At 40.8% G+C, this 12,532-nt stretch overlaps 1 protein-coding gene across 2 annotated transcripts in view; it reads right to left on the bottom strand.

The window, feature by feature from the left end:
• The window catches only part of LOC121875703 (pyruvate dehydrogenase (acetyl-transferring) kinase, mitochondrial-like), a 41,575-nt gene extending 31,630 nt beyond the window's left edge, over nucleotides 1-9,945 (bottom strand). For both annotated transcript variants that reach the window (XM_042380341.1, XM_042380340.1), the window contains exon 1: nucleotides 9,719-9,945. In XM_042380341.1, the coding sequence (XP_042236275.1) occupies nucleotides 9,719-9,833 (115 nt within the window). In that variant the 5' untranslated portion in view covers nucleotides 9,834-9,945. The remainder of the gene's footprint in view (nucleotides 1-9,718) is intronic.
• Nucleotides 9,946-12,532: the final 2,587 nt, after the last annotated feature.

Below are 12,532 nucleotides of genomic sequence, written 5' to 3' on the forward strand. Positions count from 1 at the left end.
CACTTAACTATCTATGTCGCCAAACTATCTACCTATCCACCTATACCTACCTATCCAGCTATACCTACCTATCTATACCTACCTATCCAGCTATACCTACCTATCTATACCTACCTATCCAGCTATACCTACCTATCTATACCTACCTACCTATCCAGCTATACCTACCTATCCAGCTATACCTACCTATCTATACCTACCTACCTATCCAGCTACACCTACCTATCCAGCTATACCTACCTATCTATACCTACCTATCATCCATTTCTATTCTCTACCAATCTGGTTACAGCTGTCTCACCTCCCTCACCCCCCCCCCGGCCGTCTCATCAGTTTATCTCACGTAAACACTTCAGTACCGAGTCAAGTCAAGTTGGTTAGGTAAAGAGAGAAAGAAAGAGAGAGATGACAGTCCCGACCATAACAGAGATACAACCGTCCTCCATTGACCTCAGCTGTCAGGGCACGTCACACACCCACCTCGTCCTGAGCTCTCATCACAACTGCATCAGACCACAAAGACGCGAGCTCTAGAGGTGACCACACACACACACGCGCACACACGCACGCACGCACGCGCACGCACGCACGCACGCACGCACGCACACACTTAACGTGACCAATAAGTTAACAAAAGAACCAAAAACAAACTAATATATTAAATAAAGATAACATGAACTAATACTGACTTCCCAGTGTGTGTGTGTGTGTGTGTGTGTGTGTGGGTGTGTGCTGACGTCACTGCTGCAGCTGCTCGCCGGATGAATCATTAAAATTTCCACCAAAGGAGGAAAAATTCTTCTCTCCCTCTTCCCCTCCGTTGCATTAGAGTAAAGCTTCAGGAATTTTTTTAGGTTTGGTTAAGTTAGGCCTAGCCTGTATCTCACAGTACCATCCTCCCTGTTAAAGACGCAACCATCCTCCCAGTTAAAGACGCAACCATCCTCCCTGTTAAAGACGCAACCATCCTCCCAGTTAAAGACGCAACCATCCTTCCAGTTAATGACGCAACCATCCTTCCAGTTAATGACGCAACCATCCTTCCAGTTAATGACGCAACCATCCTCCCTGTTAAAGACGCAACCATCCTCCCTGTTAAAGACGCAACCATCCTCCCTGTTAAAGACGCAACCATCCTTCCAGTTAGTGACGCAACCATCCTCCCTGTTAAAGACGCAACCATCCTTCCAGTTAATGACGCAACCATCCTCCCTGTTAAAGACGCAACCTGTACCCATCACCTCCACTAATAATGATTTATCAATGTTATATCTAATCAATGACGACTCATATATACCCTCTCGTGTCTCCATTAAGCAATACACCAACTCTCTTAATATGTATGTATGTATGTGTATGTGTGTGTGTGTGTGTGTGTGTGTGTGATCCCCACCAGGCCTATATTGTCACCAGTCTGTCCATTTTAAGGTAATATACAGGTTCTTCCGTGAGGTGTCTGCCCCCCTGCCAAAAGCAATCCCACACTGCGACTAGACCCAGCCCCACCCGTCAAAATACACCATCAAGTGACCTATCACATACTGTACGTCCTCCACATCAGCTGACACACACACACATTCCAACCTCGAACACGCGGCGGTAAGGTAGCTCGCCACGTCCAGCTCAAAAATAGCTTAGAGACCACCTGACCCCCCTCTTTCTCAAGCCAACCTGAACTGATATTTTTTTTAGATTGCCCCCGAGGGGGCTAGTTTATTGGGCACCCCCTTACATCCTGTGCAAGGTGGAGCGCAGAAGCGTTTACAGCGACCATCTGGGAAGCATGCGTAGTTCATGCTTGCCTTTATGACTCAAGCATTAAGGGCGTAAAGGCCTGAAGGGTCAAGGGTTTTGTCAGCACGTTACATAAGTGACAGAATGATGAGTGTGTGGGGAAAAATTCCCGGTACAATTTATCTGTTTATGGCAAAGTGTGGCAGGTCCCTAACAATTTCAAGTGCCAGGCCTGTCACTAGGAGGAGGGATATCTGGACATCCTCAAGGGTAGGGATATCTGGACATCCTCAAGGGGAGAGATCTACGTCACCACACGGGTCAAGGTCTTCATGTCTATACACTCTTGAGCCCAATTTTGTAAACATATTAAACCAGATTATGTAACATATTCAAACGCCAACATATTTGTGTGTGTATGTTTGTGACCTTAAGGAATATATCCCATGACGTCAGAAGCGTGTTAAATGACCACAATCCATTCGTAAAGACTAAAATCCCGTAATTACATAATATCCCTTCTTCCTCACACGACCCCGGCTGCCATCACTGCTCTTACACGACCACGGCTGCCATCACTGCCCTCACACGACCACGGCTGCCATCACTGCCCTCACACGACCACGGGTGCCATCACTGCTCTCACACGACCACGGCTGCCATCACTGCCCCCACACGACCCCCACTGCCCTCACTCGACCCTGACTGCCCTCACTACCCTCACTCGACCCCTACTGCCATCACTACCCTCACACGACCCCGACTGCCATCACTACCCTCACACGACCCCTGACCCCGCCATGACCCTACTGCCATCACCCCTCACACGACCCCGGCTGCCACTCCCTCACACGACCATCACTACCCTCACACGACCCCGGCTGCCATCACTACCCTCACACGACCCCGGCTGCCATCACTGCTCTCACACGTCCCTAACTAATCACTACGACCCCCTAATTAACCACTATGTCCAATTATCACACAAAAACGAGTTCCTCGTCAAAATAAAAACACAAACTACTGATAAAAATTAATACAAAGAAAACCTTAAGTGAATGCATTGAACTTTTTTCATTCTTCATTCACTTATAAACCTTAAGTGAATGCATTGAACTTTTTTCATTCACTTATAAACCTTAAGTGAATGCATTGAACTTTTTCATTCTTCATTCACTTATAAAAATTATCGCGACAAAGATTAAAATTTGAGAGAGTTTTGGGTGAATTTGCGGTGTGTATGTCACGTACTCGTACTATATCTAGCCTCTTGTTGCTACATTCAAGATACAATGAACGATTCACACCATCCAGTAACTGCCTGAAGGTGATGCCACTTGAACAGCAAACCACAAGACCTCACAAAAACACTGCCAGAATGCGTTGGAGCAGATCCACCTTGGCATAGTTATGTACACTACTCACCCATATATACGGGAGAGAGAGAGAGAGAGAGAGAGAGAGAGAGAGAGAGAGATACTCTACCCACCTAATTTTATATTCACAAACCTTATCTAAACTCCACTCCACAAAAGGTACTGATAGACAAAAATCAATATTTTATCAACTTTTGTGTGTGATAATAAGCAGCTGGGATGTGGTAAACAGAACTGCGATGGTGCTAATCGCTTTTGTTTAAACAGTCTTGACTTTGACACACACACAATGACCTAATTCATCTGTGCTGGTGACCTACTTCTCAACACACCTGCCACTTCTCATGTTTACTACACGTCAAATCATTAAATTTTGTTTCTTAAGGACCGTCACCACCTCCCCCCCCCCCTTAATATCGGAATAACTGATCTATTAATCGCTAAAAACCACTTGTTAAAAAAATCGTGTTTACATGTGACGTTTGAGTGAATCGTCAGTCATGTGTTGAGGAGACGTGACCCAGGCGAGGCCAGCGGTACCGACTGCTGGCAACCTTCCCATCTTATCTCATCCATCCCACCCATTCCTTCCTTGGTTCCCCGGTCAGGACGTCCAACCCCCTACGACTGATCCCCCCTCCACAATACCTCACGTAGACAACAGGTCATAGTTCACAGGAAGGAGAGGGTTAATGCCCCCCCCCCCTCACACATTCCTCACGTAGACAGCAAGAAGAAAGGGGTTGGGTTAACGTTAGGATGTCTAATCATCAGATCCTCTGTGTCCACCCCATGGCCTACCCAAAATATAAGACGTTTGGTTATGGGCCAAGATGGTTACGACCTATTCTAACCGTGGCTCCAAACGTCCACACATCCACCACAGGCCACGTGAGACAACACCACCACCACCTTGGGCTCCACACACATGAGACGCATTGTGACCTGCTAAGAATTCGTACCAAAAGGGCTTGTACAGTATGTCTAACACTAAAATACTTCTAATAGGAAAAATTCTCATAAAATACTACAAATTATAATCTTCTTGAATTGAGTGACGCAATATATTAGAGATGGGTTCATTTAACTGGGACACTTGTGACATTGCCTTGGCTACGTACCGACTTAGTTATAAAACCACTTACTCACAAGTGCGTCGGTTATAAAAGAGAAAAATATACTCAACCATTCTTACTTTTTGATTCATTTGTCTCAAGTACATAAACAAACAACACGTACATACATATATGCATACACAGTCTCACACACACACATTACAACTCTGTAAATACGCTTAACCCTAACAGCTCAGGTAAGCACTTCCACAATAAAAATAAATCCATTATTCACATCCAAACACGGTCAGTAGGTTTAATGGTGATCATAAACATCTATTTCCTCTTTTACTTCATGACTCAAGCATAGATAATACTGTGATCCACGTCTGTACTGTCCTGTCACGCCGACGCGTCATCAGAGCACTGCGTGTGGGTCAACAGTCACGGGTGACTTCATTGAATGTATACCAGTAGTTGAAAATGAAAGTGTGAATGAATGAATGAATGTGTGTGTGTAGGGATCGAAAAGGTTGACGTCAGCCATATGGAAATCGGTGATTTAATTCGGAAAGTTTTTTTAGCGCCATCTACGCATGACGGATTCGGTTCGCTGTGACGTCACCGTATCTCTCCGTCCAAACATTTATTTCCACATCAAGGTGACCTAAGCTAAACCCAACCTAGTAATGAACACGTCTACGGTGTATAAGGTAGCATAAGTTAGCATCGCAAGACGTTATATAAATGAGTAAACTAATTGGAGAACTACTTTCTTCCTGGTTGGCGGCCACCGAACACTGAGCTCAAGTGACCCTGGACATACTAACCCACCCACCACTCTCTCACCTCCAAACACTCAATCCACACATTTCTCTTCACTGTCTCACCTGGACCCAAGATAATGTCATCATTCTGTTTGCAAATAACAAATTACTCTCGTTTGTGAAGTGAAATTTAACAGGTGAGGCAAATTACGACGATGAGTACAGTCAGCTGCCACTCTTCCGGGTATATATACCCTAAATTGCTATCGTTGTGTACCCTAATGTTATTGGTATCCTTCATCCTTCAGTGTGTGTGTGACTCGGGTTACCAACAGGCGTTAATGGACACATATATACAGTATATAACATCGGGAACATGACCACAATGACCGCGCGCCTACCAGGTATATGTCAACGAGAGGAACCGCACGTACACCAACCAGCCACCCACACGTACAATCACAATTATGTTGGGCGCTTTACATCCACGAATCAACAAGTACATTCCCCGAACACACTACTGTACTATTAAGATCTCCAACACACACACACATACTGTAGTAACCACACACACGGCACCGATATAAAAAAAAACCACTAAAATGCGACAAATAAGATGACGTGGTTGAGGGGCGGGTTAGCAAGACTGGTGATGGAAAAATCACATATGCCAAGCAGCAAGATTTATTACAATGTGTGTGCCCATTAACACCAAGTACTTATTTCATTAGAGAGAGAGAGAGAGAGAGGGTGTGTGTGTGTGTGTGTGTACCCGGAGTCACAGAGTACAGCAATACATTTCTAACTGCCAAAACAAACCTGGCCAGACGATAAGAACATGGTGCTAGGCCACGTATCCTCCCTCCCTCCCTCCCTCCTGGGTTCAGTTGCCCGCCCGACTGCCTTCCCCGCCTCCCACCAACATTTACTTCCCCTTTACAAGATAACCGACTTGATCTACCTAAACTTAGTAATAATGTCAAACAAAAACATCAACTGGCAATATGATAATGCAATGAAGAAGACTTATATTAGTAAACATGCACTCTCTCCACAGCCAGAGATCGCCCAACCAATCACACTGAAGCGAGCCAAACCCAGCCCTCACCACAGCCAATCACAAGCCTAATCCAACTACACCAAGGCCAGCTGAAGCCAGGACACGCTCTTGGGGTACCGTTATTACTACAGGGTATAGTTCTCTATACACCAAAATTCGTGGCTCTAGTGATGTAAATTATCACGTTAAATGTTCACAACATGGGGACACGGAATAGCGCTACCCGCCATACTGTTAACTATGGAAAGTGAAGTCATTGAAGTCATATGACCATGGTATTATATATATATATATATATATATATATATATATATATATATATATATATATATATATATATATATATATACAGCAGGGCATCATTGGGAGCACAACAATGACATCATATATTATAACTTAAGACGGATAAATCACCCGATGCGTAAAGTAACCATACGAAGGCGAGGCAGATATAAACATAATATTACATTTTATTCAGGTACAACAAAAATGGCAAGTGGCACCGAACACGTCACGAGCTTGGCAAAAGAATCACGGCACATTGCCAGGCTACAAGCCTCCTTTAATACCAATACCACCTCTGGCGTGCCAAGATCACTGTGTCCTAACTGGCAGGCAGCTGTACCCGCCAAGACATTCTTCACCAGCCACCGCCCACCCTATCTATATGCAACGTGTCCAGCATCTCACACCCAAAACCTATAAATCATAACCTATTAAACCTAGACACAGTACATCTAGAAAACTACACAATGTCAAGTTGATACGGAAAGAATATAGTAGAACCCACATGAATTTCACCAACTGCACAGCAAACTAAATATTAAGTATGGGAGCGAGAAAAATATGAGGGCATGAAAACTTTTAATTAGAATATCCAGTTACGCTTGTACATACGTCCCATGGGTTTTCTCAGATGTGACACAACACACGGGGACTACCGCCACCAGGTACTGTACAATGAGCACCAGCAGAGAGAACACTTCAGTGCGACCTTGTTCCCAACATATCCACCCAAACAGCTATCGTTATTGAATCCTTATACTGTATTACACTTCCCTGGTCTTCAAACAACCACTGATATCACTAAAGTACATCCACAATACTTCATTATCCCATCATCCATGAAATTGTAAACCCATGTTCAAGCACCCTGTTGTCCCACCACCACGTGTGTACACCTAACCACTTTCTGTTTTCCCCACTATCCACAGATACCATCCCTCAATACCTACCTAGTGGAGTTCCCCAAGGCTCAGTACTTGGACCATTATTATTTATTATATACATAAACGACATTGATATCGGCATAGACAGCAACATAAGTAAATTTGCTGATGACACTAAAATAGGACGTGTAATTAAATCTGACGAGGACTCCGCAAAACTACAGAAAGATCTAAAAAAAAATTCGAATGGTCTGAAAATTGGCAGATGAAAGTCAATGTGAACAAATGTAAAGTACTTAGTACAGATGTAAACAGGGAAACCAGTTAACAGATGAACAACGATGCCATTGTGAAATCCGACTGTGAGAGATTTGGGAGTAATGATAAGTAAGAATCTTAAGCCAAGTAAACAATGTGTTTTTGCTCGTAACAAGGCTAATAAAGTACTTGGGTTCATAGAAAGGAGTGTTAGTTACAAGACTAGCGAGGTCATCTTAAGACCTCACCTGGATTATGCAGTTCAGTTCCGGTCACCGTATTACAGAATGGATATAGAATCCTTGGAAAGAATTCAGAGGAGAACGACAAGACTAATCCCGGGCATTGGGAACCTTGAGTACAGAGACAGGTTAAAGCATCAATTTCAATTGTTTATTCCTTGATTGAGGAAGCGGGATCCTAGTGCTGTCACTAGGTACCCCAGTTAATTAAAGCATCTTAATTTGCACTACCTCGAGAGACGTAGAGCGAGGGGCGACATGATAGAGGTGTACAAATGGAAGTCAGGGCTAAACAAAGGGGACATTACAAAGGTACTCAAACTATCCAACCAAGAGCAAACTCGTAACAATGGTTTTAAATTAGACAAATTTAGATTTAGGCGAGAAATAGGTAAACACTGGTTTGGAAACAGTAGTGGATGAATGGAACTAGTTACCAAATATCATCATTAACTCGAATTCGCTGGATAGCTTCAAACATAGGTTGGATGCTTATATGAGCAATAGGGGTTGGGTGTAAATGGGACTGCCCAGTATGGGCCAATAGGCATGCTGCAGTTTCCTCCATTCTTACGTACACCGCTTCCTTGATTGATATCGGTCGTATACACATACACAAGAACAAGCAAAACTCGTTTCTCGTACAGTCTTCATTAACGGCTTACCTAAAAAGGTACTTCAATGTATACTGTTAAGACTGGTGAATCTGCCAGTCACTTTCAACAATACAAGTTCAAATTGACCAACTTCCTTTCATAACTTTTCTAAACCATGGGATGACCTGGAGGGAAGGACTCTTATCATTACACCAACATCAGCTACATAATTATGATCTAAAGTGTTGCGTCGCCAGGGATGTATATAATTACCACACACACACACCATTCCACCAGCACCTCCCATGAACTAGTAAAACGAGACAAATAACTCGTTACAAACATCATTGTCAAATCAATATATAATTTATTTCTAAATATACCTCTAGATTAACCAACCTAGCAGTAACTTAAGTGATTGGTCAATTTTATTGGGAAGTCATCACATGTACAGTAAATAAAAAATAACAATATGATGGTAGTTTTGGGTATTGGGTACGAACAAAACTCTTAAGTTAACACCATGTGTTAACAAAAAACCATTGTTCCAATTGTGGTTCTAATGTGTATTGTCATATGCCACACTGCGACTTGAATTAGTTGACTATGATATAATAAATAACTACAATCAAATATTTAGAAATAATAAAAATACTATTGACAATGTACACAACTACCAAGTAGGAACATTACATAATTATACAAACCTACCAAGCGCTACAGTTGTTAATCTGAGTGAAATACACTGCTGTCTAATCTTACCTTACTGGCTTACTCTAACTTTCCCATAATAAATATCAGTATAGGAGTAATTTTTTAACAGAAAGACTAGTCACAGATGAACAAGGAAGTAACCAGTCAGTGCTCACCTTGATAATTAGGACAAAGGGCTGATGTTTACCATTAACTTTGGTAAACTACCTAATGACCCGTCAACAATTACGTATCACAGGTCATCTCGTTTGATGAAATCACCAGCCACATATATAATTAAAATGATCCTGTTCTTCAGGATCTTATAAAGTATTACATAAGGACAACTTTTCGGTGACCAAGTGTGTAGACGAATGTTCTTGTACAAATAGCAACGACTGTGCAACCCCGTTTTTATGAACACCTTCAGGGTCACTGTCTCCCCAAAAATATAAAAACAACAACTGAGACCAGGAAGCCTTCACTACTATCAGTACCAAGGATATAATGTAATGAAACAATTATTGTAAGGTGCAAGAATAAAAATAGTACAATGCATCATGAATTCATTCCTTGAAAATTTTGAGTACGTGAGAAATCCAGCAACATAAAGCAGGGAGCGGGTGGCGGCGGTACCAGGGGCAAATGAACCTTCAGTGACAATATATGAACTACTTGCTCACACACAGTTTCACTACTTAGTAACAAATAAAATTTCGGTGATTTTAAATAAAAACAAAAAACAAACGTACAGTATGTCTCACTCACCAAAATCCGTGAATTGTTGCATGGACAACGGTGAAGGGTTAAATTGAGAGTAATAATCGAGTCTCTCTTCCATGAGAACTCGAGCTTGACGACATAGTAACCTATAGATTCTCATGGTGGATACACGGAGCTGTGATGCTTGCGATGCTTGTACGAGAAGAGAACTAAGTTGCAACGCCGACGACACATCCGATCACTCTCTGATGCTACGGATGTCTGAGCTCAAATGTCATCACTGCGCATGGTATCTGCGCATCGACCCCTCCATTCCAATAATGCTGGACTCGCGCTTCTCCCGCACTTTAGCGAAATGAATATACTGTAATATAATCGGTTATAGAATAATCAATGTATTATAATATCACTCTAATGTTAATCACAAGATTGGTCAGAATATATATACATAAATTGTCGCGGACACCAATCGGTCATTTGCTAATAAACATAATTTCATCATTATCCGGATAAATGTATGCAAGATAATATTGATAATATCGATACTAACATCTGAATATTAATTTTACTACAAACATATTGGAGTAGATGTTCAGTAACTGCATGAATCCGTTTCTAGAACCACCTGTTGTTGTGGTAGTTTTAGAAGACTTTAGCAACAAACCCGGCTGAGGAGTGGAAAATCCCCGCCAAATCGGGCTCGATTCCTCGCCCTTAGAATTGTCGATCTAACCATAAAGCCTCTCACTACGGGAGCAACGCGAAATGACCATCGATATCTTCTATTTACGGAACGCTCCACACTATACTTAGGCCGAAATAGCCTAAAGGCGAAGTGGCCAGTAATCCCCAAACAAGTCTATACTTCCTTTACTCCATGTGTTCCAGCCTGTGCAGAGGTTCCATAAAATGAAGCCAATGAACTTTTTTACTTTTACTGGCACAACGGATCGATTATGAATTACACACCAAAGACATCCTGGGAGCGAACTGAAAATGTTGAAGGAGGCAAAGCAGCACAGAGAATGAGTTTTAAGGTTAACTGGATTGATTAAGGGAAGAGTGTATGTCTAGGTATCTTTCACATCGATTGTTTTTATTTCTGCGAGAGTTTTTAATGATAGTGATACCGTGTGTAATTCTCTGAGTAATAATAACATAACAGAGGCTTACTAATTCATTGTTTCAGTGATTAATTTCCATTTATTTACTTTAGTATAAATTGCATTTTAGTATTTCCTATTAGTTTTTATTTATCCATTTATTTTACTTCTCTAAATGACTGTTTATCAACTAAAACTAAGTTAGTTTAGGGTATTTAATCATGTGGAAAAAGCTGGGGTGCCTACTCTTCAGGTGGGAAAACATTGGAGAGTAATCTTCAGGTGATATAAAATGGTGTGCTAATCTTCAGGTGAAATATAAGCTGGGGTGCCTAATATTCAAGGGAAAAAGTTAGGGTGCCTTAATCTTCATGCGAAATAAACTGGGGGTGCATAATCTTCAGGGGGGAAATGTTGGGGTGCCTAATCTTCAGGTGAAATAAGCTGGGGTGCCTAATCATCAGGTAAAATAAGCTTGGGTGTCTAATGTTCAGGTGATCCGTTTAATATTATCCCAGGCCTTGGCCATAATATTTAACCATGAAGTAACCGTATAATTGGTTAGGTTAGGTGAAGGACATGTCAGGTAAAGTTAGGTTAAGTTTAATTCTGGTTAAGGATGAGTTAGATTAATATCATTTCAGGTTAAGGTTAAGTTAAGGTTATTAGCTCAAGTCACCAAAATATTTCCCTAACCGACCCAACACAAACTTCCATTCACACGTCCCTCACAACTACTCTGGTTCCCGTTGTTATCATTTACTGAGACAACAGGTACGCATCACTCAACTACACTTTCCATAAGTAACCCAACAAATTAAATCCTGTAATATAAACGATAACGATTTATTAGCAATAAATATAAAAAGATTCTTATTAATAGAAATAATCAGATAGTATTACTATTACACTTAATACAAAGACAATGTAATTTACTTTAATAGTTCGGTCAAATTTATTGTAGAGCACATACAGTACTTCGATATTTAGTTGTTGTCATTTTGTTGCTGCTACTAATGATAAGTTCAGACAAAAACAAGACGATTTTCCTGTATGACATTTTTGGCGCATTTTACTCCAAATCGAAATATCGCTTATTCTAACCAACAGGTAGTAGGTGGTAGGCAGCTATCAAACAGGGAGGTACTACCGCCTGGGAAGATATTGGAAGCATAATGTATTGTCTAATGGTAGACCCTGCTGCCATATGTGACCAAGTCCCAGGTTCTTGATCTGACTTTCTGCCTCATTTACACACAATTGCAGGGTTACAATTATTGTTTCTCTTACTATTGACAACACAACATAGATAATGTATATCGTTTATCAGTATTTATTGATTTTTTAAATATTATTATTATTTTTATTATTATTATTATTATTATTATTGTTATTATTATTATTATTATTATTATTATTATCATTATTATTTATTATTATTATTATTATTATTATTATTATTATTATTATTATTGTTGTTATTGTTATTGTTATTGTTATTATTGTTATTGTTATTGTTGTTATTATTGTTATTATTGTTATTATTGTTATTATTATTATTATCATTATCATTATTATTATCATTATTATTATTATTATTATTATTATTATTATTATTATTATTATTATATTTTCGTCCCCAGGCCCTGATGTGGGTCAGTGACCGATGCCCGGGTGAGCTAATCCCGTTAAAGATACCTCAACAAACAAAGCTACAGTACATAACCTACACCAAAGACTATGCCTGTATTGCACC

This window comes from Homarus americanus, unplaced genomic scaffold (genome assembly GCF_018991925.1).
Source record: "Homarus americanus isolate GMGI-L3 unplaced genomic scaffold, GMGI_Hamer_2.0 scaffold22250, whole genome shotgun sequence".
Lineage (NCBI taxonomy): Eukaryota > Metazoa > Arthropoda > Malacostraca > Decapoda > Nephropidae > Homarus > Homarus americanus.